This window comes from Xiphias gladius, chromosome 18 (assembly GCF_016859285.1).
Source record: "Xiphias gladius isolate SHS-SW01 ecotype Sanya breed wild chromosome 18, ASM1685928v1, whole genome shotgun sequence".
In the NCBI taxonomy this organism is placed as follows: domain Eukaryota; kingdom Metazoa; phylum Chordata; class Actinopteri; order Istiophoriformes; family Xiphiidae; genus Xiphias; species Xiphias gladius.
In genome coordinates, this window is record NC_053417.1 from 30425241 (window position 1) to 30444492 (window position 19252).

Below are 19252 nucleotides of genomic sequence, written 5' to 3' on the forward strand. Positions count from 1 at the left end.
AGTCTGTTAATAGAAATGTGTTGTAAATGGATTATTGTTTTGACCTGATGTTTTTATTTCATCATGCAAAATAATTCCAAATGTTTCTATTGCAGGGATCAAAAAAAAAAAAGGAAAAAAATCTTACTGAAAATTTCCATATTTACTCCCCCATCTACAATTTGTACAAGTTACAAAGGAGGCCCCCACATTAGGGCGTGTACACACTCTCGCTTTTTTTGTGTTTTTGTTGGTTTTTTTAGAAAGGGCAGGTGCCCACCTGCTTCACCACCCCCCTCAACAACAGACTACCTCACGAGCTTCCCCTATCAACATGTAGCTATTACTGTAAACTGTAATACACCTAAGTCATATAATCACAGTGACATCATTGATACAAAAAATGCCCTATTAAGTATAAGATCTTCAAATAACAAGGCCTTTTATAAATGATGTGATTTCTGAGCACAACATTGACAGACATGTGTCTGACCAAAACTTGGCAGCTAACTAATGACTACTTAAGACTAAACCAATGGCTCGTCCTCAAAACTCTGCTGTGATTTTACAGACTTTTTCCTGAACAGAATTATTTCCATCAAACCGCAGTTACATAATATATCCATTAAATGAATGTTGTCACCACCCCCTCTCCTCTCCCTGTTAGCTTTTTTTCAGCTTTCTACTTGGTCAATTAGCAGTATATAACTGACCTTCTCATAAATTCAAGGACTATTACATGCCTTCTTGACCCCATGCCCACTCCTCTGATAAAATCATGCCTGCCTGTCCTCTGCCCCCTGCTGACACAAATTATTAATGCATCCCTTCTATCTGGCTCTGTTCCCTCCAGTGTAAAAATGGCTGCTCTCACCCTATTACTAAAAAAAAAACTGTAACTGATCTGGAGGACCAATTACAAACCTATCTCCAATCTCCCATTTCTTGCCCTTGAGTGGACTGTGGCTAGCCAGCTCCAGGCCCATAAGTCCAACAACAATTTATGAGAAGAGTTTCAATCTGGGTTTAGGACAAAACATAGTACAGAGACGGTCCTCATCGAAGTAACTAATGACCTGCTTATAGCTCTGTGTACCTCAACATAATTATCCTGTTAGATTTCACTGCTGCTTTTGATGCTGTCTGTAATAAAATCCTGTTGAACCCATTAGAAAAACTACTTGGAGTCACTCCACTATCTTGGTTAAGCCAAGATAGTTATAGATAGATAGATAGCTATCTTGGTTAAGCCAAGATAGTGGAGGGACTCCATGTAGTTTTTTCTACCTTACAGCTAATGGTTTCCATTAGTAGCTTTTGATGTCACACCTTTCCCATGGTGTCCCCCAGGGCTCCATTCTTGGACTATTACTTTTCATTATTTACATTCTCCCTCTTGGACACATAATTTGGCCTCTATTTCCACTGCTATGCTAATTACACACAACTCTACCCTCACACCAAACCCTTAGACACTTTGCCACTATCCAATCAGACAGATTGCTTAAATGATATCAATGCTTGGATGACCTGCAATTACCTCAAACTTAACTAGGATAAATATGAAGCTATCCTTATAGCCTCCCCAGCCACACTTCACAATATCCCCATCCAAATTTGGCCATCCCTGGGTTTATTACATCCTCTGTTGCTGAGGTCAGAAACCTTGGTGTAATTCTATACTCCACCTTCTGTTTTGACATCACCCCTACAATTTATCAATTGCACTGGCTCCCAGTTAAATAACGTATTAATTTTAAAGTATTTGTTGTTGTTTACAAATCTTCCCCAATGGCATGGCGCGTCCCTACCTATTCAGTCTTCTCTAACCCTACACACGTATTTGATCTCTACGTTCCTCTGATGCCCTTCTATTCTCCACTTCCCCCTCCAGGCTCTGCACCATGGGTGAAAGGGCCTTCAGTGTAGCTGGCTCTAACTTCTTGAATCCTCTCCCTCAGGGTCTGTGCCAGTGTACATCTGTTGCTAAAAACTCACCTGTTTAGATTGGCCTTTCCTGGTGCTTTTTATACATTTCATTGGTGCTGCTGTTTTATCTTGTTTTATGTATTGAATAACTTACTGGATTTGTAAAGTGTGCTTGGATGTCTTGAAAGGTGCTTATAAATAAAACGCATATTATTATTATTATTATCATTATTATTAGGGGCACTTTTTTTTGCCACCAATGCAGTTGATTCCCATAGGTTGTCATGTACAAAAGGCAGAGACAGGTGCAAAAAGGGTAGACAGTGTGTACATGCCCTTAACCCTTGACACATGCTAAACAAGTAAAATTTTGAGATTTCAGCACCACTCCGCGCATAACCATGGCTGCTGTTCTCTAATGTAGCCATCAAGTTGTAATAATGCTTTAATTCACACTTCATTTAAATACTCGAGACCAATAGCCTTTTAAGGGAAGAAAATGCTTTTGAACAGCTTTTCTATTGCCAGTTAATCTTTTACGTAATTTCAGTTCTGTTTTCAGGCTATGAAATAAAAGTGATACTTTTTGCAAGTGTTATGGGTCCCAGATGTGGTCCCTGTATAACAGATTATGCTGTAAAAAGTTGTAAAGACTGGTGAGTGAACGCAGTGGGTTGTTCCTTTTGAGCAGTAATTTGGATACACCCAGTTCCCTGTCTCTCACAGAAAGTTATCACTCAGTATATTATCCCAGTTTGACCAGTTTGTTGACCAGTCTGTTGACCAGCTGTTTGTCTTTCACAACAGAACACCAGTCTGAGATGAAGCAAATAATTAAACAGAAACACAGGACCCTGAAACATCAAAGTGAGACTACATCCACATGTGCTTTCTCGTCTCTCTCCTCTCTCTTCCTGTCGCTTTCTGCAGGTATTTCTGCCCCTGGTGCTGCAGAGTCTGGATCTGTGACTGTAAACCACCTACTGTCCCCATGATCCTGCTCAACACCCACTGCTACCATTATTATTATTATTATTATTATTATTATTATTACATACATACATTATTACAAAGGTAAGAGCTACAAAAAATGAACAGAAAAATGGAGTAAGTGAGGTCAAGGTTTGGGTTCAGCAGGCCGACTGCTGGACTTTACCTACAGTGTGTTTCAGTCATGAACCTGAGCTGAATTTTTTCCGCTGTCTGTTACCTGACCCAGATCACACAGTCCGAGGCTTCAGACTGTTAGATTAGATCTAAATCATGCACAAACCTCTGAAAATAATCTCTAGGCTAATATGTGAGTAACTATCTGGAGAAACATTAGTAGAGTGACTTCAGAGTCAAACATGAAATGTTGATTACACAACATGAACAGAAAATGAATAATATTTGGTAAAAATACAAGATGCAAAGTCTCATAGTTAGGAAATAAATCCAATATATGCCTTCAAAACAGTCAATGACAATTGTTTGGTCTATAAAACATCTTAAAACAGTTTTAAAAGTCCATCTCAGTTTCTCAGAGTCCAAAAGTAAGACATTGAAGATGTCTTCAATGTCTTATTTCGTCCAAAACCCAAAGAGATCCAGTTTACTGATAGGAAATGAGAGAATCTGCCACCAGAGGATGGAGATTTTACTGATAAACGATTTCAATGATTAATAAATCTAAAAACAGCTGGTGATTAATTTTCTGTTGATTTACTAACTAATTTATTTATTAAAACAGTCCACTGATGGGCAGCAACAGAAGTCCCCCAGAAATAATTTTAATTAATGTTTGACTGATTGATCTGATTTATCATGATAATCAATCATCAGCTTTATCAATGAACCGTGTGTTTTCAGTTCAAATGAAGCTGCTGAGCTTTTAGTAAAATTAAGTAATTCATTAATATATCATTTAGTTAAATGCGTGAAAATCCAACTTAAATCATTTCCTTAATATATTGTCACTGGTTTTTAGCAATTGAACTGGTTTCATTCACTGGTTCAGCTTTGATTCTCTCGCTGTTTAAACTGGTTTCATTAATTGAGTTGAATCAACGGATTTGATCTATTTCACAGGGAATCTGAGCGGAACTTACCCGAGCGGGATCCCGTCTCCTCCCGGTTTAAACACAGTCCTGAACCCGCTCAGCTCCGCTCCACAACGCCTACAGGTCCGCAAAGAGACGCCGGTCTGCTCCAGTGAGCCCGCCCGTAAACTCTTTGCTGGTCCAGGCGAGTCCGTTAGATGTAAAGCCCCGGTTCACCTCCTGCTGCTCCTCCAATCTGCAAAGGACTGAGGACCGCTCTCTCTCTCTCTCTGCCTCTCTCACTCTCTAATTAAAACATGCACATTAACATTCCGCTGCATGTGTTTGCATTTCTATCTTTGTGAGGACCACTTTCAGTTTGAAACCATCGTAGTGAGGACATTCCTGCACTGTGAGGACATGTCGGCCCCTCTGCTGCTGAGAATGAAACTAGTCAACACACGAGCCGACATACAAATAGGTAAAGATGATGAATGATGGTTTAAACATTCAGCTTCTGCCAGTGGGATGAATAATTAACCCTCAACATTAACAGTCCCAGGATCAGTGTCTGTATAACAAATATTGTTAAATATCCACTTTACAAAATGAAGTGTTAAGGGATGTTTCACATCCACAGGTCAGTGGGAAGACAGAGACAGATCCAATAGCATTATAAGGGAAGAAGATGCTGTTCAGTTATTCTTTTACATTATTTCAATGCAATTTTCAAGCTACGAAAACTAATACATTTTGCCAGTGTTATGGGTCCCAGGTGTGGTAAAAGACCAGTGAGTTAAGGCAATGGGTCGTTCCCTTTCAGCAGTAATTCGCTTTATTTCACAGGTTCTTCAAAAGCATCATGTCTTGGGATAAGCCCAGCTCCCTGGGTCTCAAAAAGTTATCAGTTTCAGACTCTGAAACATAAGATGTCTTTTACTCTTAGAGTCCATTGAAATTTGATGTATATCAAACTATCGATAAACACTTCAGAATACATACACATATTGCACTGTTTATCTCTCATTCCAAGTTCACCCATACTTATTCTACAGTTCATAGCTCATTCTACAAACATTTCTCAGCTCGATACTTAGGTTTGCTATAATGAACAGACATTCTGCACAAAAGTAGAAGACATGAGCAGATGACCCCATGTTCCAAACACAAACAGAAGAGAAACATAACTTCTAAGCAAACACAAGCTTGGAAGTTGGCACTTTACAACCCTATACTGGTTTATGTAACTTAGATGATTAAAACACTTCAACTAAGTATGAAGACAGAGACAGTCTTCTGTTTCTGTCAGAGAGATGACCAATCAGTCCACATGCAGAGAATATGAAGCTTCAATGGACATTTCAGTCTTTACCTCCCAAAGGTAACATCAGACTCATAGTATCTTGATTTGAACATCAGAACTAACTGTAGATTTAGTCATCCATCTCTGACAGTGCAGTTGTGTTTTGAGGAAATCACTTCACAGTCACTCACTGTGAAAGGAGGAATCATAAGACACAAGAGCCACTCTGTACATGGATATGAAAAACACGTGAACTCATCTTTTAAACATCCTGGAGGTCATGTCAGGTGTTGGCGATGAAGAGATACAGGAGTTCATCAGACAAAAAACTGATCCACAGGAGATGATTCAGACAGCAAAGAACATGGAGAAGACACTGAGCATGTGTGAGGACAGGATTCACGTGCAGACCTGATGAACGGGACTGACAGAACCCTAAAGTATAAAAAGTAGAAGTGCTCATAATGCATTCAGAGTTAAACTGTGGAGCTGCTAAGGAGGATCTTTATCTTGTAAAACTAAATCTATAAGAATAATTAGTCGGGACTTCAGGAGCTCTTCTTGTTCTGTTGCAGGACAGTTCACACCTTTAATTTATTTATTCTTCATATCTAATCAGCCGCAATATATTTCATACTTGTACAACTCCTGAAGTCTAGTTAGAAAGTAACATCAATTAGAAAAACTCAAGTTAAGTACAACAACCTGAATCAGGGAAAAGAGAATCAGAGTCATTTCATTTATTTTATATATTATATTTTATATATTTATTTTATATATCTACTGATATATCTTTAATTTAACACTAGCATTTAACCTTCACTGAAGATATCCAAGCAAAACACTCAGCTCAGCCTCCGATGGGCCCCTGACCTATCAGCAGCAGGCGTCTAGCTGGCTGAAACCTGATTGGTTGTTGTGTGTTCTGGGTCGTTTGCTCTGCGGCTGCTCTGATCGGTCGGCGTCTCTGAACCCATCGGAAGTAATCTGGTATTGGACAGTGGCATCCATGTGACCTGGAGATTTAAAGATGGTCGCCAGTCGCTGTGACCCCGCCCACTGTAGGAGGAGCCTGATGGTGGGGGCGTGACCCCAGCTCTCTCCGAGGGCGGGGACCAGCTGCGATTGGCTGCCACGCAGCCGTGTGGTCATTTGGTTGGTCATCACTACGGCCATGTGGTGTCTGGCTGCCATGGAAATTAGTTGCTGGGCGAGGCCTTGGAGGAGGCGTGTCCTTTGCGACAGGTCATCAAACCGTCTGAATGGAAACGCTATGCTGTCAATCACCAGGAGGCGGGCTCTGGGGTGGTCTGACAGGAAATCAGGCAGCAGGTGAAGCTCGGCCAGCAGCTCCACATAGTCATGGCAACGCACCTGAGGGACAGACGGCCAGAATCAGTCTCATTAACACCACAGTGTGACCTCTGTGATGACCCATCATCATTACCAGGAAGATGTTGGACAGGATCGTCTCCACAGTGAAGGATGTCATGGCGACACGCTGCTCATCATCTTCGACCAATAAGGAACAGTGTCTGACGGCAGCGGTGGCCACATCGATGACTCTCTGCAGCAGGAAGCTGCCCTCAGTGTCGATATAGATCACCTGACCGCCGACCCCCCCGAAACACTGAGGCACCTGGACGTCCACGGCCAGCTGCAAGCTGATCAACAACACACAGGTCACATGATCCCTGACATCAACACGGAGGTCACATGATCACTGACATCATCAACACACATTACCAGTCACACCTGGGAGTCAAAGAAAAGAGCAGTCACTTTATCTAAAATGTTTCTCTGGTGTTGTGTAATATGTTGTTTTCAGGTGAGAAGAGGCTTAATCAGAGGTGAGTATTAAACACAGACATGAAACACAGCTGAACGCCTTAAAGTAATGGGTTTATAGCGGGTTTATATTAACTATATTAACTCCTAACACTGTTTCATCAGACCGAATGTTTCGACACTGAACCATTTCCAACACAACTGCTTCAGAAAGCTTTGTTTCCCTCATCAGCCCTGGGGTTACGACTCACCAGGGTCCTGCAGAAACAGCAGTGATTTAATCAGAGGTTCAATCCATCCCGACTGCTGCCTGCCTAACAGAAACATTTAAAGAATGTTTGAATGACAATTACGAGTTAACTAATTAACAATAATTAGCATGTAAATGAAGAGCGCATGTGGAATCATTCATGGACCCCCCGAATAATAATCAAATTATTCCCTGAAAAACCAACACAGGTTTAAGAGTCCACAGCTCAATAGAGTTCAGTAAATACAAACATCAGCCACAATCTTCAGTTTCTTGTTTTCATTTGTCCTTATTTTACTTATAAAACATTTGGTTGACTCTGCTTTAATTTTAGTTTTCATGTAATTTGGTTTCTTTCTTATTATTTTAAATGTGTGTTTTTTGTGTCTGATTCAGAAAGAGAATAAATATATAAGATTAAGTCCAGACCATGCGCCTTATTTATAAAACAGTGCGTAGGATCCATACTAAAAGTGAATGTACGCACGAAAGTTGAAAATGGCTTGTGCAAGAAACACTGTATTCAACTCCAAAGTCCAGCACGTAGGTGTTTCTCTCATTGTCACATGCAAGTGGTGTCAGGTGAGGTGGCTGGAGAAGGCAGCGTGTGTGGCGGCCACCGTGGTGTCTCCAGTGGCTCTAGGCGCCTGACAGCACAGTAGTGTTCACTGCATTTACACACAAACCATATGAAAACTAAAACCGTGCTTGGTGATATATGAACAGTATCAGAAGATATTATTAAAAACTACTGACTCTCTTCTCTGCAGTTCTTTAATGCTGTTTGATGTTACCTTGGATTTCTACATAATGACGATAATTTAACCAGTTAGCTTCGTTAATGTGGTTGAGGTGAGGAGGATATGTCCTGTAAATGTAGACTTAAACATGACCCCGAGCTGTCGATAGTTGAACTGGTTCTGGTATAAAACAACATCAACTCACTTCTGTCTCAAGTCCACAGTCCAATGTTAAAGACTTAAAGCTGCTGCTGTTACTTATCATTTATCATTATTAATCAACACACATCAGTTTATGTTTTCTGTCATCAGAAGAAAATAAAAGTCTGAAGCAAACCATGAGGTAATAGTAAAATAGATATGATGGAGCAGAGGAATATGAGAGAATTTTGTTGTTGGAGCAGCTGAAAACAGAAAAGATGTCAAACTGTTCAAAATGGTATGAAATTAGTTTATTTACATTCTAACCTGTATTTTAATGACATCTGACGACTTTATTTCCAACCAGTAATAGGTTTAACATCAAGGTATCACCACAGTGACAGAGGATTGATTACTTCCACCAACAGAACTACATAACGTGTTTCATGTCTGGGTTCAGAACTGACTCTTACTTGTGTTTGTGTGTGTGTGTGTGTGTGTGTGTGTGTGTGTGTGTGTGTGTGTGTGAGAGAGTCTGTCTGACCACAGTTGTGTTTTTCCTACTCCTGGAGCTCCACAAATTTCTGAAGTTTTCCCTAGAGGAAGTCCTCCTCCAAGAGCAGCGTCCAGCTGAGAGGAGAATGTCACGATGCTCCTGGTCTCCTCCTCCTTCTGCAGGAGTTGCAGAGCTGTCAGAGAGGCTGACACTCCTCCTCCTCCTCCTCCTCCTCCTCCTCCTCCTCCCTCTCCTCCCTCACTCCTCACACCCTGCAGCACCTCAAGTGCCTCCTGCTGGGATAGACCAGCCTCTGCAACACAAACATTACGTTACATTTAAAAGGCTGTTTTATCCAAAGTGACTCACATTAAGTTAAACTCCCCACGAACAGGTAGACGTTATCACATAAAATAGGGGTGCTACCCCGCCCCCCCAAAAAAAATATCCCTCACTGTCCTGTGGAGCTGCAGTAGAGTCAATGTCAGTGAATAAAAAGGAGTGTTGTGAAACTTTAGGTTTAGACCAGATTTAAAGCTGATATGAATTCTGTCTACAGGCCGAATTTATCTGGATATCAAAATTAATTTGTAACATTTCTCAAGTGTTTTTTCAGTGTCGTTTTTACGCTCAGCCACAGGTAAAGCCTTCAACTGCTAGGTGTTTTATTTAAAATCTGCGTTAATCAGAAGAATAACGTCATGCAGAGCATAATAACTACTTTCTACTTGGTGTTTATGTTCAGCAATAAGCCAGGATATTAAAAACTGGGTTTGGTGAGAGTTAAGAAAAGTAAACATATTTGGCTAAAATTAAGAGATGTTCTGTGTTCTGTGTCAGTATTTTACAGTTGTTTATATTCCCTAATAAGTAAGAAAGGTAAAACCCGGGGTAATTTGACTGGAGTTCTGCGAAGATACAGGACGTTAAAAACGAACTAATTTTGAATGGAGTTTGTTGGTGTTGAGGTGGCAGTAAAAATTACCTTTGCAGAGTTGTAGCGGTTTGAGGTGCAGCAGGTCCGCGGTGAACTGGAAACCAGCGCTGACTAGTTTAACCTTCACACTGGGACACAGAGACAAACTGGAGACTGCCCTCTGCATCTTCACTGTTTACTGTTAACCGTTAACCGTTAACCGTTAACCCCTAACTGCTAACTGCTAACTGCTAACGTTAGCTTCCTCTGCATAACAGCGCTCCATGAAGATATCCCAGAATGCCTTCACCGCAGCGTAGCATCAAAACGGCTGATACACATACACAGTTCCGGTTTGACTTTTCAAAGTAAGAGTTTAATTTGTGTTTAGTTACCGACACTTACAACAATACTAAGACCACCCTCCAATTCCAAAGTCCTACAGTGTTATTTTTTTTGATTTGTTAGATTTTATTTATTTAATTCACTGTTGAATGAAACTTTCAATAAATTTAATTTTCCTTTTTTTTTTTTTAACACATCTGTGTCCCCACTGCCAGAAAAAAACTCTAGTAGGGAAATAATGAATGCTTTAATACTATTAATTTTTTGACTTAGAAGTAATCAAATTTTACTATATTATATTTAAAAATACTGTAATCAGATGTTTTTTTTAAATGTACAATGTCGCTAAAATTGTCAAATTTTAAGTGGTAAGTGATATTAATAATGTCAGTCCTGCCAGCTATTTAAATACATATTAAAACATATATACATCTATTTTTTTATGGTAATAACATTTTCTTTTTTTCTTCACTATCAGAAACAATGAGCTGCAGCAGATGTGTTAGTGGTAAATAAATTAAATGCTTTATTTATGGGTTTTTAATACCCTATATTAATATAGAGAATACATTTTCAAATAATTAATCAATACGAGTGAATATTTATTTGGATTTAAATGAAGAAAATTCATCTGTAATTCAACATCTGCTGATAAACTGAGCACAACTAAACACTAAAAACAATAATAACAAAGTTGTCTTTATTTTAATTGTGACTCAAACCAAGCACTTCTTATAAATGATTAAAAAATGAATTGTCAGCAAAATTGAGTCCCACCATAACAGCAGAGGAGAACAATAACTGCTTTTTTTCCCCTCCAGGCTTTTCCTTCACGTCTAGAAATTTTGTTTTGAATGTATAACCGGAAGTTGTAAATCATCTGATTTTCGTCGTGGCGCTCTGTTTCGTCATTTAAACGCGACAGAGCTGTTGCACGTGAGCTCGAGCAGACGCTGTTTAACGTTTGAAGTTGATGAAGGTGAGACTTTTTTTCTTCAATTATTTTAAACAGGAACGCGGAGGAATAGTGTTTTAATGTGAAAGAGGGAAATCAGGAAGTGATCTTTTATCTTCAGTTATTGATTAAATATTGATTAAAACCTTCTGCAGGTTAAGGTATTGATCTATGTGCAGAGGAAGCCTCGTTCACCTTTTGCAGTTGCTATATATTTTTTATTAACAAGCGCTTTGTGGAATTGTGTTTAGAGACTGAGACTGAGACGGAGATTGCGAGCAGCTGTGTCACTCCACAAACCAGCTAATTTCCATAGTATGAGTTCAGTCTGTTCATGAATTATTGGATTAACACACAACAACTTTTCCCTTCACTTTTCTTTAGTTTATGACATTGGACATTTGACCTGATTGTTCACACTGACATGTTCGATTTGTACTGTGGTCTGCAGAATAAACTGATCTGAAGTCTGTTTAAGTGAGCTGATGTAAACAGCCGCACAGACACGTGTTAACTAAGGTCAGACTGTTGAGTCAGTGTGTGTCAGTTAATGAAGATTTAATTCAATTTTTTATTCTTTGTTTCTCAGACAGCACTGTCGTCCACATACATTTGTCAGTCTGTCATCAGTTTGCTTTTGACTTTCTACTGTTACTGTTGCTTCTGTTCATAGTGATCAGAGTGCAGAGATGGAGAGAAAAGAAGGAGACGAGGAGAGGAACACTACAGCTAGGAGAGAAGAGGAGGAGAAGGGAGCAGATGCAGACATGGATGATGATGATGATGATGAAAAAGATGATGGAGATGCTGCTGGGATGAAGAAGACCCAACAAAAAGATGTTGGAGTGACTTCCTGTTCAAACCGGAAGTGTGTTCCAGGTATTATCTACCTGGGTCACATTCCTCCGAGGCTCCGTCCCAAGCACCTGAGGAACCTGCTGTCAGTTTTTGGAGAGATCGGACGAATATTCCTGCAACCCGAAGGTGAAATATGACCAATGCATGCACATATCTTCATACATGCAGTATACAGCTGTCTGCTAAGGTTTGGGCACATTCCATGTGTAGTTTGTGTTTGAAGGTTAAAAAAAAAAAAAGTGAATCCAACTCCCGCAGCAAACACGTGAAAATGAGCCTTTCTTCAAATGTTAATGCTTTGTTGCTTTTAATTTCTGCAACTTAAAACATAGAAAAAAATAAACAGTAATTATGGTAATTGCAAAAGTTTGGGCCCCCATACTAAGTCAATACTTAGTCGCCCCCCCCCCCCCCCTACAGCTTTCAAACACTTTCTGTAGCAGCTCAGGTTCATTCTGATCCCAACTGATGAATTTTCAGCCTCTTCTGGCAGATGACCTCAGGTTCTGAGATATTTCAATCTGTCCTGCACACAAGTAGGTTTAACATCTACCCAAAGATTGTCAATGATGTTCAAGTCAGGGGGCTGTGGGGGCCGTTCCGAAAGTTTCAGCTTGTGTTTCTTGAAGTGTTTCATGGTGAATCCTGAGGTCTGTTTTGGATCATGGTCCTGTTGTAAAAGTCAGACTCTTTTCAGTTTCTTGACTGACTGCAGGACATCTGCCTCCAGAATTTGCTGATATTTAATGGAATCCATTCTTCCCTCAGTCTGTGGGGTGTTTCCTTTGCCACTGGCTGCCACACACCCCCTAAGAAGAATATTTCAACTCCCATGTTTAACTGGTGGAGAGGTGTTCTTTTCATGCAATTCTGCAGCCTTTTTGGTCCAAACATACCAAAATGTTCTATTTTAATTTCATCGGTCCACAGAACTTGTTTCCAAAATGCATCAGGCTTGTTTGGATGTTCCTTTTCAAACTCCTGATGCTGAATTTTGTGATGAGGATGCAGGAAAAGTTTTCTTCTGGTGACTCTTCCATGAAGGCCATATTTGTGCAGGTGTTGCTGCACAGTAGAACAGTGCACCACCGCTCAAGAGTCTGTTAAATCTTCCTGAAGGTCTTTTGCAGTCAAACGGGGGATTTGATTTGTCTTTCTAGTAATCCTACAAGCAGTTCTCTCTGAAAGTTTTCTCAGTCTTCCAGACCTCAACCTGACCTCCACCGTTCCTGCCATTTCTTAATTACATTGCAAACGGAGGAAACGGCTACCTAAAAACACTTTGCTATCTTCTTATGGCCTTCTCCTGCATTGTGGGCATCTTTTTTTTTAATTTTCAGAGTGCTAGTCAGCTGCTAAGAGGAGCCCATGGCTGCTGATTGTTGGGACAAGGTTTGAGGTGTCAGAGTATTTGCAAATCTTTGAAATTTGCATTACTTAGCATTTGCTAATGATGACTGTTAACGAGCCGTAGCCCTAACAAGCTAATTAATTCAATTCGATTTTCAATTCAAGTCAATTTTTTTATACAGCACCAAATCGTAACAGAGGTTATCTCAGGGCACATTTCATATAGAGCAGGTCTACTACACTACAGTCTTTATAGTTATATTTACAGAGACCCAATATTCCCCCATGAGCAAGCGCTTGGTGACAGTGACAAGGAAAACCTCCTTTTAACAGGTAGAAACCTTGAACAGAACCCAGCTAATGGTGGGCGGACATCTGCCTCTACCCGCTGGGGAGAGAGAGGGAGAGAGAGAGGGAGGGAGAGAGGAAGGGGGGGGTAGCACAGCACAGTACAGATATAACGTAAAGATGTATTCCAGTAATGAGATTAATAATAAAATGAATAATTATAATAATACAGTAAATAATAATACTTATAAAACTAAATTTAATAATAGTAATGATAATCATAATAATTGAAGCAATGGGTGTTGAGCAGGATCATGGGTCAGTAGGTGGTTTAGTCACAGATCCAGACTTTGCAGCTCCAGAGGCAGAAATACCTGCAGAAAGCGACAGGACGAGAGACGAGAGAGATGAGAAAGCACAAAACTACAGGAGAGAGAAGAAGCCAAGTTAGTTACGAGCAGTGATGCCATATGAATGCGCACAGATGAGAGGAGGAGGAGGAGGAGGAGGAGGAGAGAGGAGCTCGGTGCATCATGGGAAGTCCCCCGGCAGTCGAGGGCTATAGCAGCATAACCAGGGGGTGGTTCAAGACAAGCCTGAGCCAGCCCATAACTGTAAGCTTTATCAAAAGGAAGGTTTTAAGCCTATTGTGGAGAGGATATATAGATAGATATACAAACACACAAAAAATACACAACTGAATAAAATAGATACCTTTTTAAAAAGGCAGACCTAATCTCACTTAGAGGCAGACATGATTTAAAACTTTCTGACTATTGTAAACAGAAAACAGGACGTTTAACTACTGTATGACATCTTGATGGTTTTGTCATATCAACTGTAAGATTTATGGTGTCTGCTTGCATCTTGAGTAATTCATTAACTATAAGTAAATTATTTTGTGTACCAAACACTATTGGTTGAAACTTTGCCATGCAATTAAATCTGCTTAATCTTGAACATAACATCACTCAGTCTGACCACATTCACTCATAGTATTTGCATTATCAGCACATGGCCAATCATATTAATGCTTAAATAGCATTTAGCTTGTTTACATCTGGTTCAGGTTTCTTTTACATCGGTTGGTTTATGCCTGCTGTGGTTCTCTGCTGCTGAAGTCTGTCCAATTCAAGATGTTCAGAGATGCTCCTCTGACCTCTCTCAGTAACATTTTCCCTCTCTGGATGTTTGTCTAACCATTAGGGTTAGAGGTTTTTCTGTTACCTGTAGGGGTGAAAATCAGGAGTTCAGGAGGAGTTTGTCAGATACTATAGATAAAATCTTTCCACAGTCAGTCACTTAGATCAAATTTCTCCATCATTTTGATGTTTGGTCTCAACAACAACTGAGCAAGGTGTTAAAGACTTTATGCTCATAGTTGCTGCCACATGATTGGCTGACTAGATCTTTGCATTAACAAACAGGTGTGCAGGTGTACCTGATAAATTGGCCATTGAGTGTATGACCCAGTACGTCAAATCAATAAAATAGGATGTTCTCTCCAGTCTGTTATAGATCCTGTATGTAATACAGTGATGTCTTTATCTTTCAGATGGTCAGGTGAGGAGGACAAACCTGTTTATTTTCTGATCACTGTTTTCTCTCTCCTCTCCTCCTTTCTTCTCCTTGTCTCCTCTGAGCTCATCAGGGTTTTCTCTGTTTTATTATCTGATCACTGATGTATTGATCTCTCAGATGGTCAGGTGAGGAGGAGAAAGAGGAAGTCTGGTTTGAGGAGGTGTGATTTTACTGAAGGATGGGTGGAGTTCAGAGATAAACGAGTGGCAAAGAGAGTGGCAGCGTCTCTCCACAACACACCAATGGGAACCAGGAAACGCCAACGCTTCTCCTCCGACCTCTGGTGCATCAAGGTACAGTCTGCCTGGCATGACATCACTCTGAATTAGTTTATTTAATTAATTCAAAAGACAGGTGAGTGAAGACAAAAGGACTGAGTCTACCTCTGTCTGTCTGTCTGTTTACCTGCCTCTCTGTAGTACCTGCACAGGTTCCAGTGGACTCATCTGAGTGAGCGGCTGGCCTACGAGCAGACAGTTCTGCAGCAGAGACTAAGGACTGAAGTCTCTCAGGCGAAGAGAGAGACAAACTTTTACCTTAACAATGTGGAGAAGAGCGCTCACCTGGACAACCTGAGGAGGAAAAGACAGAGAGATGGACAACAGGTAAACTCTAAACTACACATTCACTTACCTGAATCTACCTGCAACTTCAATACAGTTTGAGTCACTAAACATACCTGTAGGTATAGTACAGGTGGAGATACCACAGCGTTTGTTGTAAAACTTAAATCAGTTCAACTCAGTTTTATTTATATAGTGCCAAATCATAACAGAAGTCATCTCAGGGCACTTTTCATATAGAGCAGGTCTAGATCGTTCTCTTTAGTTATATTTACAAAGATTCTAGTGGGGTAATAGTGTACTATGAGCTCTTTAAGATATGATGGTGTTTGACAATTAAGGGCTTTGTAGGTGAGGAGGAGGATTTTAAATTCTGTTCTGAATTTTACAGGGAGCCAATGCAGAGAAGCTAACACAGGAGAAATATGATCTCTTTTCCCAGTTCTTGTCAGTACTCGCGCTGCAGCATACTGGATCAGCTGGGGATTATTTAAAGATTTGTTGGGACAGCCTGTTATTAAGGAATTACAGTAATCCAGCCTTGAGGTAACAAAAGCATGGACTAGTTTTTCTGAATCTTTTTGAGAAAGGATGTGCCTGATTTTGGCAATGTTACGTGGTGAAAAAAGGCAGTACTTGAAATTTGTTTTAGGTGAGAGTTAAAGGACATATCCTGATCAAAGAGAACTCAGAGATCCCTAACAGTGGTGCTGGAGGCCAGGGCAAAGCCATCAAGAGTAACCATATCATTAGATAATGTGTTTCTGATGTGTTGGGGGCCAAGCACAATAACTTCAGTTTCGTCTGAGTTTAACAGCAGAAAGATGCTGGTCATCCAGGTCTTTATGTCCTTAAGTCAGGCTTGAAGTTTAGCTAACTGATTGGTTTCACCAGGCTTCATTGACAAATACACCGGTGTCATCAGCATAGCAATGGTAGTTTATGGAGTTTTTCCTAATAATATTGCCTAAAGGAAGCATATATAAGGTGAATAAAACTGGTCCAAGCACAAAACCTTGTGGAACTCCGTGACTAACTTTTGAGTATATGGAGGATTTATCGTTAACGTGCACAAACTGAAATTGATCTGATAAATATGACCTAAACCAGCTTAGAGCGGTTCCTTTAATGCCAATTAAATGTTCCAGTCTCTGTAATAGGATATGATGGTCAATGGTATCAAATGCAACACTAACATCTAAGAAGACAAGTACAGAGACAAGTCCTTTGTCTTGTGCGGTAAGAAGGTCATTTAAAACTTTCACCAGTGCGGTCTCTGTGCTATGATGCACTCTAAATCCTGACTGGAAATCCTCAAATAAACTGTCATGTAAAAAGTCACACAACTGGTTGGTGACAGCTTTCTCAAGGATCTTTAGAGAGAAAGGGAAGGTTAGATATGGGTCTTTAGTTGGATAAGACATCTGGGTCAAGAGCAGGCTTTTTAGGAAGAGGTTTAATTACAGCTGTTTTAAAAGACTGCGGTAAATACCCTTTTAATAAAGACATATTGATAATATCTAAAAGCTGTGCTAACTAAGGGTAAAACTTCCTTAAGCAGCCTAGTTGTGACAGGGTCTAAGAGACAGGTTGATGGTTTAGATGAAGACATTGTTGAATTTAATTTGTTGTCATCAGGTGGACGAGAAGATGTGGGACTTCACTCAGCGGCAGACAGAGGAAGAGATCCAGATGAAGAAGAAGAAGAAGAAAGACTCCATTACTGAGAAGCACCAGGACAAGGCCCGCCTCATACAGCAGAAGAGCCAATCAAATGTCTCATTGCTGACCAGGATTTTCAACTCCAACCAAACAGACTGACAGAAAAAAGGCAGGTGATTGGCTGTTTTGAGAGGACTGTTTCGATAGAAACACTAAGCAGATTGTGATGAACTGGTGCTGACACACCCACCTTCACCAGCCAATCACAGGCCAGTCTGACCTGGGAGCGGAACCGTCAGAGCAGCCAGCTGATCTGATTGACCAATCATCCATCAGATCATCTGATTGAATAATCTGATTGGAGTTAACTGCTGTTTGAGCAGATTTTCTTCAGTTTATAAAACCCATTAATGTTTTCAGAATTCTGTACCTAATGACTTAATGAGCTCGTTAAGTCTTCTGTACTTGATTTATCAAGCCTAAATCTTCTGTACTTCTGTACTTAACATGCACGTTAATGTGGATACAGAAGAGGTAGCTCCTCAAGCTTTCTGTACCCGCCTTAACAAGCTCGTTAACGCTTCTGTAACCGCCTAAATGAGTTTGTTAGAATTTGTGTTTGATAATATCAGTACGTGTTTTTCAGATTAATTATTGTCTTTTTGTGAACGTTTGTAAACTGCTGTAATAAAAGTCATTTAACTGTTTACTGACCTTTTGATCTTTTAACCTCTCTGGTTACAGTCTGTTATTACTTATTAATCGTCAGTGTCTTTACTCAACAAACCAGCTGACGCCCTCATCACTAACCTGTACCTGTTTTTTTTTTTGTTTTTTTTTACCTATGCAAAGGAGGATATGTTCTAATCTGTGTCTGCTTGTTTGTCGTCAGGATTTCGCAGAAAGTACTGAACCAATTTGCACCAGACCTGAAAGAGAGAGAGGGCACGGGCAAGAGAAGAACCCACTGAATTCTGGTGCAGAAAAGGGGAGGATTCAGGATTTTTTTTTTTTTTTTTTTTTTAATCACTTTCATTACCATTGTGAGACAGGGCATTTTTCGTCATTTTTGTCAATATTTGACCTCGGGTATGTGCTCCATTGAGTGCTGTTATGGTTATTTATGTCATGATTTTTTTCTCTCCAGTTTCATCACAGTCTCTCCCAAAGTCAAGTCAACTTCATTTATACAGCACAAAATTAGAAATCACAAATCTGCACACAAATTCTCCCACAAGCACAGGACAGCCTCTGTTTTCAGAGCCTCCTGTGGTGCTTGTCTCTCTACCTGTCCTATTGTCACACCTGTTCTACCTCTTTATCATATGGTCTCTCCATCTGCTTCAAATGGAGGGTAAAGCACCTGGAGGTTACTCAAACCCTTTAGAGGACAAGATCCCTCTCCGGCTTACCAACAATGTCAGGTGTGTTTGTTGTAGTGAAGATACAGGTAACGGGAAGTGTTTCATGTTTTAATATCTGAGTTCATGAAAAGAGGAAAAATCAAAACATTCTATAAATTTAAATCTTCCATAGTCATAACATACACATGAACAGCGTGGAGTCAATTACTGAAGATAAACAAGTTTAAAGAATCAGCATCAAATTTTATTAATCTGAACAAAAACTGAAAAACTACAACAACCTATTAACATATGTGATAAGACCCCTGAACAACATATCTTCTCTGGGTGAAGAATTCAGTTTGTTCGTCTCCAGTTTTAACAGTACACCTATTTTCAAAGTACACTGATTTAATCAGATCATATATTTTGGCCCTATACCCTATTGTAGAAGTCTGAATCCTTCATGCCAAATGGAGTCGAAACTTTTTTGAAATCAATAAAACATGAGAATATCTTAGCATTTTTTGTTTGGTGTACACGTTAGTTAATCAAAGGGTGTAGGGTATATATATATGGTCGGTAGTGCTGTGTTTTTGGAGCAAGCCAATTAGATTTTTACTTAGATGGAGAGTTCATCAAGGAAATGTAGTATTCTTTTATTTAAAATACTACAGAATAATTGACCCAGACAGCTGCTGACACAGACGCCACAGTTGTTTCTCAGGTGTAATTCATTCCCAC

The 19252-nt window shown here is 39.9% G+C and overlaps 2 protein-coding genes across 2 annotated transcripts; one reads left to right on the plus strand and one right to left on the minus strand.

Annotated features, from left to right (window-relative positions):
* Positions 1-4757: 4757 nt before the first annotated feature.
* Positions 4758-9897, minus strand: rad51c (RAD51 paralog C). Its single transcript, XM_040153849.1, has 4 exons — positions 9633-9897; positions 8696-8960; positions 6680-6896; positions 4758-6606 (listed from the first exon to the last, which is right to left on the minus strand). Exons 1-4 carry the CDS (start codon positions 9748-9750, stop codon positions 6109-6111), a joined length of 1098 nt encoding a protein of 365 aa, XP_040009783.1. The 5' UTR covers positions 9751-9897; the 3' UTR covers positions 4758-6108.
* A 902-nt stretch (positions 9898-10799) lies between these two features.
* abt1 (activator of basal transcription 1) lies at positions 10800-17874 on the plus strand. Its single transcript, XM_040151805.1, has 5 exons — positions 10800-10887; positions 11537-11847; positions 15058-15233; positions 15360-15545; positions 17142-17874. Exons 2-5 carry the CDS (start codon positions 11553-11555, stop codon positions 17322-17324), a joined length of 840 nt encoding a protein of 279 aa, XP_040007739.1. The 5' UTR covers positions 10800-10887; positions 11537-11552; the 3' UTR covers positions 17325-17874.
* Positions 17875-19252: the final 1378 nt, after the last annotated feature.